This window comes from Sciurus vulgaris (genome assembly GCF_902686455.1).
Source record: "Sciurus vulgaris genome assembly, chromosome: X".
In the NCBI taxonomy this organism is placed as follows: Eukaryota; Metazoa; Chordata; class Mammalia; order Rodentia; family Sciuridae; genus Sciurus; species Sciurus vulgaris.
This window is the reverse complement of record NC_136471.1, coordinates 128,655,057-128,675,081: the sequence shown is the minus strand read 5'-3', so window position 1 is coordinate 128,675,081 and position 20,025 is coordinate 128,655,057. Positions and strand designations below refer to the sequence as shown.

The 20,025-nt window shown below is 36.8% G+C and overlaps 1 protein-coding gene across 1 annotated transcript; it reads right to left on the bottom strand.

Moving 5' to 3' along the window:
* Positions 1-15,134: 15,134 nt before the first annotated feature.
* On the bottom strand, positions 15,135-15,995 carry LOC306651210 (translation machinery-associated protein 16). Its single transcript, XM_079123679.1, has one exon. It carries the CDS (start codon positions 15,887-15,889, stop codon positions 15,278-15,280), a length of 612 nt encoding a protein of 203 aa, XP_078979805.1. The 5' UTR covers positions 15,890-15,995; the 3' UTR covers positions 15,135-15,277.
* Between the last annotated feature and the right edge of the window lie 4,030 nt (positions 15,996-20,025).

The following is a 20,025-nucleotide window of genomic DNA, read 5'->3' as shown; positions in this document are numbered from 1 at the left end:
TAAATTAATTTATAATATGGACCAGGACAGCAAAGGGAAAAAAAAAAAAAAAAACATTTTTCTCAAGAAGGTACACTGCATGCTGAGAAGGATCACATGAAATAAACTCTAAGTGGGATGACTTCTGGTCTCTGGGGCATTATTGTTTAAAAAAAAAAAAAGAAAATCCAAATCTGAGATTAGCTAAATGTTGACTTCTGAGAAATGTGCTCCAGTCAATGGGGGCTAAGAAATAGTGTCTTTAGGTGCTAATCTTATCTGACTAGGGCTTCATTCTTTTCCTCTTTTCTCACTTCACAGATCTCCCTTGAGCCTTGAAAGTTACCCTATAACTCATCCCATGGTTGGAATTTGGTTTAGAGTCCTCTTGCTTAGTTGAAGGAGCTATTCATTCTTTTGTTTGCACAAATTCTTCATAAACTCTTTATGACATTTAGTTTCTGATGTTAGGGGTCTTCATGTTCTTAAAGGCAGATGTGTTAGGTCTGCTTAAATGAAAATGGCATTAATCTGTCAGAGGAAGTCCATTGCCTCAACCTTCAAATCTACCAGTATTTATTTACCTAATAAATTGAACAGGAAATTACTTCTTTGAGGCCTTTGTAACCCGTGCTTGAAAAATTTGTGTAATTGTTTAAATATAAGCCTATGTGATTACAGCTGATATTTCTCTTGGAAAGTCATAATATGTTCATTGTTTTTATAGTTTTAAAAAGTTTACTTCCAAGTTATCTACAGACCTACACATTTTTACTTTATCACCAGTTCTTTTCTCTCAACTCTCCAATCTTCCATTGTTGGAGTCTGAAGGCCTGTCTGTATATACACTTTACCTCCTTACAGCAATTTCCCCAAAAGGTGCATAAAACTAAAACACATTTGTGTTTTCAGATGGTTTTGAATCATCAGCTTGAGGCCATCAAGTATGGGTTCTATTTTGATATCTTTTTCTCCCTGTGGCCTCCTGGGGCTGCTTTACTGTGATGCAACATGTCAGTCCTCTAAACAGTAACTTGCAAAGTCATCTAAAACTTAAGAGTTTCACAAAGTGTGGTTTCATATGACTTGGAATGATCTTAAAAATTCTTCAGTGGTTATGAAAGAGCACACACAGCACATGAAAACCAAGTCTGATTAGTTCAAGTCCATGTTGGTGTTTTGGTTTTGTGTGTGTGTGGTTTTTATTTATATTGGAATTTTGCAAACTAAACTTGCAGATAAATAAAAGCACTTGAAATGGAAAATCCCTGACTCTTCAGTGTAAAAAATTTACAGTCTTTCTCATTTCATATCAATTCTATCAGTGAGTTTTGCTTTGCAACTAGAGATAGAAAAATAGTAATGTGGGCTTTTTTCTTTAGGCTAATGAGACAGTGTCACATTTTCTAAGTATGGATAACAATTTTTTCACACACTATGTCTTGTTTTCTAAAAAGAAAGGGTTTTGTTTAGTATTCCTGGTGGGGTAAAGACTCTCAATTCAAAGTCACTCTTATAGGAACAACAAGTGCAAAGGCCCCAAGATAGGAGGGTGCCCAATATAGTCAAGGGACAGCACTAGTTCATAGCAGCTGAGGGGCAGTAAGCAAGAGGAAGAAGGATGAGAGATAAAGAGGCCACAGAATTCATGAGGTCCCTTGTAGGCCATGGTAAGTACTTTGGGTTTTGTTTTAAAGCATGACGGGCAGCTACAGAACATACAAAGTTTCGTAGTGATGAGATTAAGTGCCCTTTGGGAAAGATCACTCCAGCTGCTATGTTAGATGGGAAGGTAAGCAAGGATGGATATAGGAACACCACTTGCAATGGTCCACATATCATATAACTGGCTTCAAGTAAAAGTACAGAAAGACTGGTCTCCCTGCATCCTTACAATTGACAGAGAGCCCTTGGCAATTTTGTAAATGGGTGTTTCAGAAAAACGCCCAATCCAAAATCCCCTACTTGTGGCCCATAATAATAAAAACAGTGTGGAAATTCAGCACAACACAAGTATATCCTGTACCCTAGTTGCCATTCTTGGGCCTAACCATCAGTTGTTATACCTGAATGTAGGAGGGCTTTTTTGGTGTTTTTTTCCTCTCATCACTCTTCTTTGTCCTTTGTCTGTGTTACTTTTTTTAAGATAAAGAATTGGATACAATGGCGGCTCTGTCTCTTCCCTGAGCACTTCCTGTGATGAGAGGCTCCTTTCATTCCCTATTACCATTTCTAAATGCTAGGCAGGAAGCCTGCAGCTGGCAGTCCTCCACTGCCTTTGCAAGGGCTGGGCCTTCCATCTCTCAGCTTAGATTGCTTTGTTATTTATAACTTCAGTAAATGCAAAGTATTTTACGAAAATAAATATTTTTATAGCTCTCAGAGGTACTTACTGTAAGTACTTAAATTAAAGAAGGCACCTTCTTGTTTTCAGAAAGCCCCATAATCAGATGGAAGAACTGATGACAGCCTCACATAATCCCATTTGCATTACTATTTAAAATTAGGTTTCCAGAGATGTTACCAAGCATTGTCAGAAATACTCTGCAGTAATAATTACACATTATTCTCTCAGGTGCCGGCTCTCCTGACACAGGGACACTTCTTGGACCTGTTTGTGGCATCCATGCAGTTTTTCTGGTTTTCTGCAAAGTGAGTGATTGTTACAATACCTAAATTTTAAAACATGAGAACGTGTAACTTTGTGTGTGTGGTACTAGGGATTGGACCCAGAACGCTTAACCATTGAGCTACATCCCCAGCCCCTTTTTATTTTTTATTTTGAGTTGAGGTTTTGATAAGTTGCTGAGACTGGCTTTAGACTTGGAATCCTCCTGTCAGCATCCTGAGCCACTGAGATTACAAGTGTGTGTCACCATACCAGCAAGACTATCTTTTTAAGGGACATTTACATGTTTATATTTTTATGAATTTTAAGAATATCAAAATGCAATTTGAAATATTGTTTTCTGCAAAAATACAGAACTGTTTTATCTATATGACCTAGGGAAATACCAATCAATTTTGACAAAATAGCCAGGTGATCTTGCATTCTTTGTTAAATTATCATAAGTGCCCTACAGGATGGACAGCCAAAAATAGAATTAAAATAATTTGTTGGATGTTTCCTGGTTTCTTTCAAACAAAATAATTTGTTTCCTGGTTTCTTTCAAAATGTAAATGAGATATGAATAGGAGTAGGTTCCAAGTGTTATTAATCTTTTTAATGTGATGACACATTTTTAAAAAATCTAAACCAGCCATGGAAAAGTCAGAGAAAGAATTAAGAAGCAAGTTATCATTCATTCAAAAATTTCTTCATTTGTTATTTTTGGGATGCATTGACTTTTGAAATGTACGTAAACATAGATGTAGATAGCTCCCCAGCAACTGCTTTTTAAGTCACCTGAAAGGTATAATAACTCACCAAATTCACCTCTGTGGACTGACAAAAAATTAAGAAATTTCCATGAGTGCCAGTGAGGCTCTGAGTCATCTGGCTGGGTTCCACCTAGTGTGCCTCTGTGTGAATGATTGAAGGCACAAAGCTACAAAACAGTTTCAGTTTTCCTTCCCCAACCATAGCATGGCTAGACACTTGTCTAATCAACCAGTGTCCCACACAGCTCTTACCCATAGCAGGTGAACTCAAGTGCACCTCAGCTGAGAAAAGCTAAAGGCAATGTCCACGTATGTCTAACAGCAAAGGACTGTGTTGGCATTTTTGAGTACACTGAGCTAGCTTGTCTTTTCTTGTTTGTAGTATCTTTTCAGTCTGATGATTTCTATTTTTGTAGTTTTGTTTTCATTCAATAGATGGACTTTTGCCCCTCAGCTTTGTGATATCTCATAGATGGCTGAGCAGAATGTTTCAAGACATTTTAGTGGACATCTATACCATTTAAAAATGAGACAGTGGTTAAAGCGTTCAGGGTTTTTTAGGGGGAGGTGATAAAAATGTCCTAAGATTGATTGTAATCAACGGGTTGACCAAGGTTGATCAGTGGGTACTAAGTTGCAGTTAGATTGTGGTAAGAAGTTCTAGGGTGCTGTTGTCTGGTGGGGTAATGACTATTGGGTACTGCATATCTCAAAAAGTTAGAAGAAAGTATTTTGAATGTTTTTGCCATAAAGAAGTAATAAATGTTTGAGAAGATAGATATATTTAACCTAATTATATATACATGTATTGAAACATCACATGGTACCCCATTAATATATATAATTTTTGTGTTTTTTATGTATCAGTGCTTAGCATCCTCAAGGACCTTGGTTCAATACCCTGCACCAAAAATAAATTAATAAATGTAATTATATAACAAATGAAAAAATTTATTGTGATGGATGCACAGGTCTATGAGTAGGCTAAACACCATTGAATTACACACTTTAAATGGGTGAATTATTTCAAAAAATTTAAAAATAAGTGGGCAAATCATATGGTATATGAATTGAATTTCAATAAACTGTTACCAGAAAATCAGTTGAACTGAGAAAAGAAATTGAAGACAGGGTCTCTTTGGGTATTTATCTCATTGACTCCTTCTGCATTTTTAGTGTCCCAATTTATTATTACATGTAATGGAGAAATAATGGCAGTCTTCCTTAAAGGGGGCTTTTGGGAGGCACAATAGCCAGACCAATAACAGGTAAAAAATTGAAGCTCTTGGGACAATTTCCTGGTCCCTGTCATTTGTGTTTCTGCATGGAAGGCCCTCCCACTTGCATGCTGCTCATAGGGCTATGAGGGAATCCAAAGTCATTGTTCCTTCTGTTTCCTCTCTGCTTTTCAAGCCAGAGATTTGAGCTCAACTATCAATGCTATTAAGTCCCTGGAAAATGGAAAATCCTTTAGAATCCATCCTGAGCGGTTGACATCTATGTTCCTAGTTAGATCTGTACTCAGCAAAGAAACTTGTAATAACTGCAGTTTAAATCATACGTTCTTGTTCTTCACAGTGAGGCCTTTGGATTACTGGCACAATTATCACCTAGGAGCAAATACAGAAACATTGGCTCCATCCCAGACCTACCAAATCTGAATGTAACATTTCACCAAGTCTCAGTGATTCCTGTGCATATTAACATTTGTGAAACATTTTCTTGTTTGCTGCAGCTGGGCCTATGAATTCTGCCTTCCTGTCTCTACATTTGGATGAATTGTCCCAGTTCCTAGCTAATGTTGCGCTCTGCATTTGCCTAGGTCACCAACTACCTCCACCATTCATGTTGCTGAATTCAGAGTATGATTCTTAGCTTTGAGACCATCAGCAGCATTTGACGTACCCGCTTCCTCCTTGAGAACACTTTTCTTGTGGTTTGCAGTTGGTTCAACACTCCCTGGTTTTCTCTCTCATTGGCCACTCCATCTCAGTATCATTTGCTGGTACCTCTTTACTTTCCTGACATTTTAACTTTGGAATGTCCCAGGTTTTAGTCCTTGGACCCCTTCTAAATCTACCTCCCCTTTGGTGATCTTATCTAGTTCCATGCGAAGTCAAAGAAGATAGTCACAAAAGCCTGGTGGTATAGCTCAGTGGTATAGTCCTTGCCTCGCATGTGTGAAACCCTGAGTTTGATCCCCAGTACCACAAAACAGAAACAAAACAAAAACACACATATGACTCCATTGCTATATGTTCAGAATAAGCAAACACATAGAGAAAGAAAATAAATTTGTGATTATCTGGGACTGGTGTTGGGAATGGGTGATTACAGATGGGCACAAGGGATCCTTTTGTGGTAATAGAAGTGTTCTAAAATTGGATTGTGCTGATGGCTGGACAACTTTGTAAATTTGTTTAAAAATCATTGAACTGCATTTAACAAGTGAATTTTAGTGTGTGTTAATAATACTTCAGTAACATTTTTTAAATATCCATGGGACTGGGGCTGTAGTTCAGTGGTAGAACATATGTTTAGCATGCACAGGCCCTGAATTTGTTCCTCAGCAACATATGCATGAGCACCACACACACACACACACACACACACACACACACACACACACACACACATTCCAGAATCCAACCACATATATGTTCTCTGCCTCTATCCTGATTCTAAGCCATCATCATCGTCACCACCTGTGTGGCCAATTGTCACCTGGATGACTAATCACCATACATATAATCTGCTAAGAGATTGTCTGACTTCCATTCTTATCCCTTAAGTATATTTCCGACACAATAGCCAAAGTGATCCTGGGACATATGCAAAACAGGTCATGTCACTCCTTTACTCAGTCTCTCTGTTGGCTCTTATCTCCAAGAAAAAGTGATAGATTTTACAGTGGCCTGAAAACCCTTGTTACCTTTTCCAGCTCCTTCCTCACTACTTCCCTTCCCCCATTGATATGGACTGGACTTAGTCACACTGGCCTCCTTGCTACCTTTTGGCAGTGCCAAGCACACTCCTGCCACAGGGTCTTTGCACTTCCTGTTGCTTCTGCCTGGAATACTCTTACCACAGATTTCTAATAATTTACTTTCTCAAGCCCTGGTTCAAATGTTACCTTAGGAAGTAAGGCTTTCCCTGGCTATTCCCTACATTCCCTAACACCTTTTCTGATTTTTTTCAAAGAGCTTATTTACTATTGCAGTACAGTGCCTTGGTTTTCATATGATTGTTTGTCTCCTTCCACTAAACCATGAATTCTGTGGGATCAGAGATCTTTGTCTTTTTGGTTCACAGCATATCCCCAATCCCTAGATATAGAAAACCTTCAAAAATGTGCTTTTTAATCATTTAAATATATTTATTATCTTGTGCTTTGAATATAGTACTTGCTGCTCTGTCCCTTTGACTTATTTTTTTAATGGATGTTTTTCTGTTCCTCTCTTTCTCCCCCTCCCTAATCTTTCCCTCTCTAGTCTGAGGAAACAGGATTACCTTTCTTCCCCATCCTAGGCAGAGTTACCAGCCCTTGAGCACACACCCTCCTCAGGAACAAAGTAATTCAGTAATTGAGACTTGAAATGGTGCCAGAAGATCTAAGAAATGACTGCCTCCCAAATTAATAAGTGAATTACAACTCTGTACAGAGAACACTCGGGATGTAGCCTTTGAATCACCTCTTTAAAAGTCCCCTGCTCCCTCTGATGGGCAGAATCACAGTCTCTGGAACAAGAGTCCCATGTGTTTCTCCTTTGCTACCAAAGCAATAAAACTTTTTCAATTTTTTTCGAGGTTTTCGTTTTTGTTTTTGTTTTTGTTTTTTTTTTTGGTACCAGGGATTGAACTCAGAGACACTTGACCACTGAGCCACATCCCCAGCCCTTTTTGTATTCCATTTAGAGACTGAGTTGCTTAACACCTCACTTTGTTGCTGAGGCTGGCTTTGCACTCATGATCCTTCATGCCTTAGCCTCCTGAGCCACTGGGATTACTGGAGTGGGCCACCATGCCTGGCCTCTGTTTCCTTTTCCTTAAAAAAATATTTATTATTAATTAACTTCTTAAAAATATTTTTAGTGCATTGCAGTTATACATAGTAGTGGGGATCATTTTGTTCTAGTCATAAATGCATATAGCATATTTCCTCAATTTTAATCCCTAGTACTGTCCCCTTCCTTCTTTCCCTTCTTCCCCATCCCTTCCCTCTATTCTATTGGTCTTCCTTCTATTTATTTATTTTTTAGTTGGTGCATTATAGTTATATACAAAATTGAAATGCATTGTGATATAGTCACACATGCACATAGCATAATTTTGTCAACTTTATTTCCCATTCTTCCTCTTTGCCTCCCCTCCTTCCTCACCCTTGGTCCTCTACTTCTACTCTACTATTCTCTCTTCTATTTTCACAAATTCCCCCTTTTATTATTCCTTTTATCTCTCTAGCTTCCACATGTGAGAGAAAATATTTGACCCTTGACTTTCTGAGTTTGGCTTATTTCATTCAGAATGATGTTCTTCAGTTCCATCCATTTACCAGCAAATGCTATAATTGCCATCATTTCCATAATTTCAATAATTTCATTCTTTATGGCTAAGTAGAACCATATGTAGAACAAACTTGGTATACCACATTTTTCTTATTCATTCATCTGTTGATGAGCACCTAGGCTGGTTCCATAATTTGGATATTGTGGGTTATGTTGCTCTAAACATTGGTATGCATTTATCACTATAGTATGCTGATTCTAGCTCTTTTGGATAAATATTAAGGAATGGGATAGCTGGATCATACGATGGTTCCATTCCTAATCTTTTGAGAAATTCCCACGTTGCTTTCCAAAGTGGTTGTACTAATTTGCAGTTCCACTAAAAATGTATAAATGTACCTTTTCCTTCACATTCTCACTAGCAATTATTTATGTTCTTGATGATTGCCATTCTAACTGGGGTGATGTGAAATCAACTTTCTGATTACCAAGGATGTTTAACTCTTTAAAATATATTTGCCAGTCATTTATCTTTCTTCTTTTGAGGAATATCTCTCTAGATATTTCACCCATTTGAGTAGGTTATTGGTTTTTTTTGGTGTGAAGTTTTATTTCAGCTCTTTATATATTGTGGTTATTAACCCCCTGTTGAAGTAGTTGGCAAAGTTTTTTCCCCATTCTGTAGGCTCTCTCTTCATGCTCTTAAAATTGTTTCCTTTATTTTGCAGAAACTTCAATTTAATGCAGTCCCACTTATTTATTGATTCTTGGGTTTATTTCTTGAGCTTTCAGAGTTTTAATAAGGAAGTCAGTATCTATGCCCTGTTTTCTTCTGGCAGTTTCACTGTTTCTGATCTAATTCCTAGACTTTGATACATTTCAAGTTGATTTTTGTGCAGGGTGAAAGGTAGGGATCTGGCTTCATTCTTCTACATATAGCTATCCAGTTTTCCCAGCAGCATTTGTTAAGAGGCTATCTTTTCTCCAGCTTCAGTAGCATTGTCATGGAAATAAGGGAGGACAAAAATAAAATTAAGTTTGCTCATTGTTTTATTTGCCAGAATCCCCTACAAGTGTTTAATAAGGAATATAGTTGAAAGATGTTACCAAAACTAACATTGTTTAGTGATTTTGTTGTTGGCTTAGTTATACATTATTATGTATTACAGACTATACTTGATTATATGTCCATAATTCTAGCAGTGATTCTTTAAAAATAATCTCCTCCAAATCTCTCTCTCTCTCTCTCTCTCTCTCTCTCTCTCTCTCTCTCTCTCTCTCTCTCTAACACACACACACACACACACAACTCAAATTCTGCAACTCAGGAGTTTTTAAAAATTTATGTGTACTTATTTATTTATTTGTTATCGTTCAGTGACTTTTAGTATGTTCACAAAGTTGTGCAGCTGTCACCATTATCTAATTCTGGAATCTTTTCATTATTCCCAAGAAGAAACCTGATACAATCAGCAGTCACTTCCTAGTCTCCCCTTTCCCCAGCTCCTGGCAACCATCAATCTACTTTCTGTCTCCATGGATTTGTCTATCCTGGACATTTCATAGAATTGGAGTCATGTAATATGTGACTGTTTATGTCTGGTTTCTTTCACAAGTTCTCTTTTTAATTCAAGAAGTAAACTGTACTTTACTAATCAAAGAATCTATACTGACCTTTAAAGTGCATTGTAACTGAATTTGCATAAACAGTTTAATATTTATATCTGTTACAATTACACTCCTTCAAACTTTTGTGTCAAAAATTATTTTTATTAACCACATTCAAAACCTGACATTTGAAAGTGAGATACCCACTCTTATCTACAAGAGAAAGGTCACAAGATTTTTTTCTCCTTTAAGAAAAAGGAAGTATGGATATTGTCCCCCTTGTTTCTTAAATTGTCAAAGAAGTATTCAATATTTTTTTTTACTAGAACCATCATGTTTAATAAAGACTAAAGTTAGGAATCTTATCAAGTTAGATCAATTTTTTCTTTACTATGTCTCTTCCCAAATACACATACTATGTAGTATGAAATTACCATATAAAATATGTGATAAAAAGTTAATTAAATTGTATGGCTTTTGACAAGTGGTCCCTGTCTCACACAATTCCATTAGGTTGGAGGATTTCACACTTAGCCTATTCATTCAACTTTCTCTATTTTCTCTTTCCTCTATTTAATCAATGCTTGATATTATCTATGGACTTGATTCTTCCCTTTAACTATCCATCAAGCTTCCTGTGCAGATCTTAATTATATTTGTATATCTCAAAACCCCAAGGCTTAACTCTGAGCATGGGAGATGCTTACTGCAATTTTACAAATTAGATTTTTGCTTTGAGTAGAATTTCAATGTGAGCTCTTGTGTGTTTTGGTTCTGCATAGCCCACTGCACACTTTCAAAGCACTGCATCTAACTTAATAAATGGAATCAAATGTTACTATTTTTAACATTTCAAATCTAATCTCCAGAAAAATAATTTATTCAAAATAAATGTTCATTTTGTTATGAAATTTGAATATTATAAGATTAATGAAATGAAGCCCTGATTCATAAGGGCTATGTTAGATTGCATTATTGTTCATATATTTAATAACCTTCCCAGTGGGACAATTCTAGAACACTACACCACTCAAATCAGGCTTTGCTATGTGACTTGCCATGCCCTTCCATTTAGGAATATTATACATCCCAATATGAGTAGAAATGATGAATGTCCCTTTGGGGTGGAATAAGAGCCAGCAGGGGCCTTATTTTGGTATCATTTCAACAAATGAGATCTGCAGTTAGCTCATTCATCATCTTGGTTCCAGAGAGAAAAAAATGACATGGAACCACAGCTGAGCTATGATGAACACTAACGTGAGAAATGAGTCTTTGGTTTTGCAAGCCACAGTGATTATGGGGTCATTTTTTGTTTTGTTTTGTTTTGTTTTGGTACTAGGGATTGTTCAAACCCAGGATTGCTTAACCACTGAACCATATCCCTAATCCTTTTTATTTTTCATTTTGAGGCAGGGTCTCACTAAGTTGCTGAAGTCCTCACTAAATTGACGAGGCTGGTCTCAAACTTGCAATCCTCCTGCCTCAGTCTCCTAAATTGCTGAGATTACAGGCATGCCTACTGTGCCAGGCTTGTGGGGCCATTGTTTTTACCACAATGTAGCTTAGCCTAAACTAATAGATACATAAGTGTTAAGAGAGATAATTCCATTTGCCTCTGTTTATATTATGTATCACAGTAACTTGGACTAGACAATCTGTAAAGATACATTCTAACTTTGTATCACTCAGGGTTTGTGGTTGCAGAGGAAAGACATCAACTCATACTTTTAGAAAAAATTTGTTTTGGTACTAGGGATTGAACTCAGGGGCACTCAAACTTAGAAAAAGAATTTATCAGGGTGATACTGGGTAGCTCTTAGAGGCAAGTCTGGAGTATTGAGTGTGGAACCAACAGGAATTCAGAGGCTGGAGCCTGGTTGAATGGCTTGATTAAGATGCTGTCACTGTTACATAGTGATACTACCACTGGATCCTTGCCACTGGCATAATTTTGTGGTCACTAGAGACTAGAGGCCACCGACAACCATGCCAGAATGAACTCTGAGCCATTCTAGCATATATGTACTGCTCACCCAAGACTCAGATCTTCAAAGAGAGTATCTGATTGGCTAGTCTTGGGTCTCACGCCTGTATCTTTGTTGCCAGGGTACTGGAAGAATAGTATCTGCCCTTAGGGGCTTTTTGAAAATATTTTTAGATGTTCATGGACCTTTATTTTATTCATTTATTTATATGTGGTGCTGAGATTCAAACCCAGTGCATCACACATGCTAGGCAAGTGCTCTACCACTGAGCCACAACCCCAGCCCTCTTAGGGGCTTTTATAATGAGGAAACTCACAAAATACCAGAAGGGCCTTCAGATGCCAAGCAAACCCTGTCCTCCACAAAAAAATACATATCTCCTACAAACTCTTAGAAGATAAGCAAACTTGACAACTCCTAATTTGGATTTCTCACTAAGTCACGCTTCCCTTTATGAGAGTATTACATACAATGTATTATAAATTATTGCACTCTAATTGAAAATTATGCAATGGATGGACATATTCTAGTCTAGTGCTGCCTAATAGAATTTTCTGTGATGATGAATATTTTTATCTTCACTGTCCAAGAGGTAGTCACTAACCATATGTGCCCATTGAGCACTGGAAATAAGGCTAATATGATTAAGAAACTGAATTCTGAAAGCCATTTAATCTTAATTGATTCATACTTAAATTTAAACAGCTTCATGTGCCTTGTGGCTACCATTTAGGACAGCACAGTTCTACTCCATTCAGGCACTGCACATGATTTTTCTCCATAAAGTTCATCACATATTTTGTGTTAGATTTATTCCTAAGTATTTTGTAATTTCCTTATGAAAATTGGTATCTTTTAAGAATATATATTTCCTGTATTTATTAGGTGTATAAATGGGATTTATTTTTGTTAACCAGTTTATACTTAGTCACCTTCCTAAACTCTTTTAATGATAAAATTTCTACAGTTATTTGGATTGTCTAATACAGTTTTGTTTCTCCCTTTGCAAATCTCATACTTTTTCCTTTTACTTCTATGTGCTGGGACCTCCCGTGCACATAGAGTGGTTACAGTAAACATACTTATTGTTCCTGTTGTAAAGGTCATACTTAATAGATTTTAACCAGTAAGAATAATGTTTGAAGGTGGGGCATGGTGGGGCATGCCTGTGATCCCAGCAACTCGGGGGACTGAGGCAGGAGGATCATGAGTTCAAAGCCAGCCTCAGCGACTTAGTGAGGCCCTAAGCCACTCAACGAGACCCTGTCTCTAAATAAAATTTAAAAAAGGGCTAGGGATGTTGCTCAGTGGGTAAGCACCCCCTGGGTTCACTCCCTGTTACAAAAAAGAAGAAGGAGGATGAGGAGGAGGTTTGTTATAGGTTTTTGGTAGGTTTCTTATAGGTTTTCTTTATGAAGTTAAAGAGCTTTCCTTTTATTCCTGGTTTGCTAAAAGGTTACTTATCATGAATGGGTTAATTGAATGCATTTTCTCTTTATCTGGTACTTTTTTTTTTTTTTTTTTTTTTTTTTTTTTTTTTTGGTGCTAGGGTTTGAGCCTCAGCCCTCATGCATGCAAAGTGCACGCTCTACCCCAACCCCTCAATTTTTCTTTATCTATTGAGTTGATTGTATAGTTTTTTCCTTTAAATTGGTAATATTAAAAGTACCTTTGCATTTCTGAGATACATCCAAAATAGACATACAAAATGTGATTGTTTTGATTTCTCTTGGTTGTTAGTCACTTTTCCCTGCCTCTTTGCATGTCTAATAATTTTTTTTTAGTGCATGCTGAATATTGGATATAAATGATACAGAAATGCTTCTGATAATGTCTTCCACCAGTGAGAGTTCCCCCCCTTCTTCTGTTAGGCAGATAGGGTGAGGGATATATCACTTTAATCCAATCAGGGACTTCATTTAGGCTAAGCCTGGCTGCAGTTTGGGCCAAGATCCCACACCATCTTGGATTATTTATGTTAGTGTATATGGAGCGGGGGCAAGGGGAGAAGAGAGGTGAGGAGAGGGGAGGGGAGGGGAGGGGAGGGGAGGGGAGGGGAGGACAGGAAGTGGGTTATGTGAGGGTGGAAGCAGTCTCAGCTCTTAGACCAAAAAGATAAAGAAAGCTGCTAATGGTATTGGATATTCAGATACATGGCAGTGGGGAGGCCAGGAGAGGAACACTTCAGCATTGCTATCCTGAGTTCTAGGAGCTACACATACATGTTCTAGGAGCTATACATACATGTTTTAGATATGTCTGTGTGCATTGGGAGGATTTATGTCTAAAGAAAATAGTTTCCTAACTTTTTAGTTTCCTGGATTTTTAAACACTTTTTTTAGTTGCCCATGGATCTTTTATTTATGCATGCTGCTGAGGATTGAACCCAGGGCCTCACACATGCCAGGCAAGCACTCTACCATCAAGCCACAACTCCAGCCCCCAGTTTCTTGGATTTTTTTCTTCCACTAACCATTGTAGCCTAAGGCAAAGATTACATTTGGATGCCATATGAAATAATTTTAGTGTTTGTGTTTTTTTTTTTTTTTTTTTAAATTAAATTTTATTTTTAATTTTCAAAAGTAAAAAAGTTATAACACTTCATATAAACTGCTAACAAAACAGTTATTAAGTTAACCTCATACATTAATGTTTTCCTTTTCTTAAAAATAAATATATTTATATCACATCCTTTAAAAAACACACTAAAGGATACTTGTGCTTACTTTCTCTAACAAAATTCTAATACATCAATGTTTCTCATGGCACTTGAAATATTGTTGTATGTCAATTTAACCTTTTAGAAACTTATCACTTTTCACAATGAGAAAGTAGAAAAAATATATAGAATCAAAAGGAGCAAGCCTAAATCATTTATTCTGTCAAAAGATAACATATATAAGTGTGGGGATCAACATAACCACAGAGACCGATTACTTCTGTTTCTAACCTTTATCTCTGGCTCAGGAAAAAATAAATGATAATGCATAATCTACTGATGAATATGAATTCACAACCAAATTCTTCCCCATTTTATAAGGAAAGAAATTAGGTTTAATGTTTAAGAGAGAAATCAGTTTAATACAAGTTCATTATTATCACAATTTAAGAAATGTCCACAGGAATCTCTTAGAAAACAGGTTATTGTCCATTCACCCCATTTGGGAGATTATGCAAATTTTTCCTACATATTTTCCACATAAGGAAAAAACTGAAAACACATTTTGTCTTCACACATATTACTTTTCCTTTGCACAAAGTTCAGATTAAATGTCTTTAAAAGATCACTTCTGGTATTTGTCCCTCAAGAGCTCATGTACAGGCAGCTTGGTGCCTAGTGTGGCAATGTTAAGAGGTGGTGGTACCTTTAACAGGTGGGCCTAGTAAGAAGTCATTACTAGCCTTCCTATTCTCTGGTGTCCTGTCTCACCACCCTCCTGCATGGATTGTGATGTCATTCACTATGAAGTGATATCACCAGAGGCCCTTGCCAGGGTCGTTCCTTTGGACTTTCACCCTCCAAAATCATGAGCTAAAGAAATGTCTTTTCTTAATAAGCAACCGACCTAGCCTTGGGTATTTTATTATAGCAATTGAAAACAGACTAATACAACTTATACCTATTTTAGCAACAATATAAATGAAAAGCCTTCATTTTTAAATAAAAATCATAACATTTTTTTAAACTACAAATGGGACCCTCGTTATACAGGAAAATGAAGTAAATAGCAAATTCTTATGTCTAGATAATTATTTACCAAAATTAATGAGTGTGACTTGAAGCTCTCAAATTATTTTCAACTCCAGTAAAGACAATCAAGCTACTGGAGTCATTTCTTCATCTGAGTCATCTGATTCACCTTTTAGTTCCAATTCGTCTAAATTTTTGTCTACAGTTAAAATAGTTTTCCTCTTGCCCTTCTTAGGAACTGCATCATTAGCACAGAGCTTTCTCATTTTAATGTTTGGCAATTTCTTCAGATCAAAATCCCATTCCCTAAAAGTTTTCAGATTGTTTGCATTTAAAATGTCTGGGATCTCAAGGCCATATCCTTCATACTGCTGTCGCTCACGCTCCATCGTCTGCTTGATAACTGCTTCCCGGGAGAAGTGCCGCCGTCCCTGCCTGTCTTTGATGCTGTTATGTAACTCGATCTGCTCCAGCTCACTGCTAAATCTATTTAAATACCTTTCAACTAATTTACAAGCATCTTTCTTTGAATACCCCGATTTTTTTGGATCCAGATGATTCTGAAACCACTGCAGTTTTTCACCAATAAGATTGAGACGTAAGGCCTTTTCATTCTTCAACTTTTCTTTTTTTTCCTGTTTGTGGGCCTCTCTCGTAATCTGAGCTGCTTTTCTACTATATGGATGGATGACTTTTTTTTCCCGTACTGTACTTTTTCCCTTTGGAACTTTAGGCATGGTGACGTCCGGGAGGCCGCGGGGAGCCTCCGCACTCCAGATCCGACAATCGCGGACCCAATCCACAGCAGCGAACACCAGCACTCCAGCCCGAACACACGTGGTACGGCGGGCCTAGTGTTTGTTTTAAATTGCTTCATTAAAAAATTTCCACTTATTTCTCAAAAGAATATTATAACATGGAATTCAAAACTCAAAAATTACCTAGAATCCTACTGCCATAATAATTCAACTGTTTAGATTTTGTTTCTCTTCATTTTTTAGTTTATAAACTTCCATATGCACAAATGCACAAATATACTTTTTACATAACTGTAACCATGGTATCTATGCAATTTTCCTTCTGTTGCCTTTAAAGGCTAAGTTCAGTTTATGACTCATATTCATCAGCAAATCATCAAAGGGATCAAATTCCTCACTTCGTTCCTGAATTTTGATGCCTATTCTGTTGGATCATTTTTATTTGACTGAGTTAAGCTATGTTTAGAGTGTGGCAGAGAAAGAACAGCATTCAACATGCACATATTATTTTTGAGAGGACATGCTAGGTCTAGTTATGGTTAGAGAAATGCAGTTTCAGGAGTTTCATCAATAAGGAAGATTTAGCAATAGTTTGCACATTTTCTTATTGAATGCTACTGTGTGCTGTGTCCTTGGTGAACTGCTGTTTCCTCAACTTCTTCCACTCCCTCCAGCAGTCTCTCCCATTGCTTCTTGCTCACCCTTAGGGTTCATGGTGAATCCCATTCCTCATTCATGCTTTCTCTCATATCATCACCCGGTATACCTACCTGCTGCATCTTGTTTATTTCTTTCAAGGCCCTGAATCAATTTGTAAGTACACATTTGTTTAGTTGCATATTGAATGTCTCCTCCACTCTTCTTTAAGTTTTCCTAGAAAAAGGGCTAAATTTGTTTTATTCACCAAGATAAGGTCATATGAGATAAGGCAGATGGGATTAAAAATGTGGAGGAGGGTGGTAGTTCTCAGGGAATAATGGTGCTGGGGACACTCTCTGATTTCCTCCTGTGACTTTTACTACTATGTTCTCAGTTAAGTGTATATACTTGCTATATATTTGTCAACTATTTAAGTATTAATATGGATTGACTTTTCATTTCCTGCAAACTTTAGAATCTTCCAAGGGAAGAGGATAAATGTGTATCTATGCTGCATTCATTGGAAAGGTTTGGGCTGGTGTGGTTACCCATAGACTTGGGAGGGGTGAGTTGTATTGGTTCATTGCTCCCATGCCCCCCTCTCTTCTTAGAGTAGGTAGGCTGACTGAGCAGATGGATGCAAGTAGGTAACCTAACTCCCAGGAGTGCCATTCAACATCAACTATTGCATAGAATTCATGGGGCCCATGGAAGAATATATCTTCTGTCATGGTTGAGAATCAGAATTTTCATTTGGGCACATCAGTCCAAGGCTGGAGATTCTGAAATTTGCTCCCTGATGATATGTAGATTAAAGATGAGGTTCCTATTCATTTTTGCTTTTGAATTCCTTTGTGTGTAGGTATGTGTGTGGTTCTGGGTGGAACATAGGGCCTTGTACATCCTAACCAAATGCTCCACCACTAAGCTATACCCTCAGCCCTTTGAACTCATTTTTAAACTAGACAGTGAAGATATGAGTCAAATTTTATCTGACTTAATTATCAGTATCAAAAATTCTATGGCTGGGGATATAGCTCAGTTGGTAGAGTGCCTGCCTTGCATGCACAAGGCCCTGGGTTCAATCCCCAGCACCACAAAAAAAAAAAATTCTATAATATTACAAGAAATATGCTAATCTTAGTTTCTAGGTAAACTGGACATGTGTGACACTGGTTTGAAACATTGAAAATGTATATATTATATAAATATGTAAGTATATAAATGCATTATAAAATACTTCATTATGTATTGAAAAGTTATACATTATACAAATATTTCCTCAACAAGATTGAGATTTTTCTTCTATATACTATTTAGTAATTTTCTTTTTCACTTAACATTATATATTATCTATATTCACTCTTTAAAGCCGAATATAATGGGTATAGGGGTTACTTTTGTACACATTTTATACTTTTTTCCATTGTCAGTATAGACATAAAAGAATATCCATGCACTATGGAGAACAGATTTCTTACTTTGGCCAGTGAGTTGGGAACAATATCAAATTTTTGAGTATTTAAATATGTCATTTAATGGTCAAATTGCCTACCACTGAGTTGTGCTTTTTCTATGTATGTGAAAAGTATAATAAATCTAATTTTAGTCAGTATTTATTTATTTCGAGATGGGGTCTTACTATGTTGCCCAGGCTGGTCTCAAATTCCTGGACTTGAGTGATCTTCTCACCCATCCCAGCCTCCTGAGTAGCTGGAACTACAGGCAAAGTCACTGGACCCAACATTTTAGTCATTAATTGTTATACCTGAGTCTGGGGCCCACTTACTTGTAGCTTTTCATCAGAGATGCCAGAGACAATTTCTCTCAGACTCCAATTTGAAATGTACTAAGTCCCAGTGCTTATACTAATAAGTAGGTACCATTTAAAGAAAGGAATCATTAATACACAGCAATGTTGACCTCTTTCTCGTCCATGAATGATGCATTGGTGTTTACAGACATAAAGATAATTAAATGAGAAGAATCAAACTAGGTCAGTTTTTGAATGTTTTAATCAATAAAGTTTATGGAGCAAGAGAGATAGAGACCATCTATCTAACTTGTATCAGCTTGCCAGTCACACACATTCAATAATAAAAATCCTTCTCACTTGCTCTGCACCCTACTCTTGCACAGACAAATTAGGTAGAAAGGTGAATCATGGAAGAAATCAGAATATACTGGCATTTTTAAGAGTCAATTGGCTTCTATTCAAGTATTCTTTCTTTAGGTGTTAACTATAAGCTACACTCAGATATGTTTGAATGCCTTCTAATAATTGGGAATAGCCAAAGAATTGCTTGTAGGGCTTTCTTTGAAAGCTCAATCATTCCACAAGATCACTTGTTAATAGCTGGTTAGTATTAGCAGTTGCACAGATAAATTCATGTTCCATCGGTCCTTGATAATGATTACTACACAGGATTTTCAGGTGGTAGGTGGCACTTTTTCTTTCTTTTGTGTGTGTGTGTGTGTGTGTGTGTGTGTGTGTGTGTGTGTGTGTGGTACTGAGGTTCAAACCCAGGGCCTTGTGTATGATAGGCAAGTGCTCTACCATTCTACCACTGAGCTACATCCCCACTATATCTACCGCCCTTCAAGTGGCATTTCTTTTTTTTTTTCATATTTTTTATTGGTGAACTATAGTTGTACATAATGGCGGGATTCATTTTAACATTTGTATATGCACATAATATAATAATATAACTTAGTCAATATCATTCACCAGTGTTTTCCCTTTTTCTCCCCTTCTCTCACCCCCTGATCCCTTTACTCTATTGATCTCCCTTCTATTTTGATGAGACTCCCCCCATGCCTTTTCCTTTTCTCTCTTTAACTCCATATGAAAGAAAACATATGACCCTTGACTTTCTCAGTTTGGCTTATTTCACTTAACATAATGGTCTCAAGTTCCATCCGCTTTCCTGCAAATGACATAATTTCATTCCTCTTTAAGAATGAATGCAAGCCCATTGTGTATATAGACCACATCCATTGCAAGACACCTAGGTTGGTTCCACAGTTTGGCTATTGTGACTTGTGCTGCTATGAACAAGGGGGTGCACATTTTGTTATAGTATGATGACTTTAATTCTTTAGGATAAATTCAGGGGGCATTTTCTAAATAACCCTGTGGATTGCTTGTTGTAATTTGGTCCAATGTATATGACACTGTATTTTTTTCTATTGAAAGATTAACTTTAATATTCATATGTGTTTTATTGTGTAGTTTTAATATGTTTTTAAAGAAGATAATGAATATATTTTCTTCCTATATTCAACTTATGTTTCTTCTGAGAAATATTCTGCATAACTAAAATTAGATTTCTTTATATAAGAAAATTTCATTTAAGCTCATACTAGAACTCAATCTTTATTATGTCTTATTTTCATAATTATTCTAAAATGGTGTTTTTATATTTGTGAGAAATTCTAAAATGTATCCTTTCTAGTGCTGAAGAAAGTTACCTGAA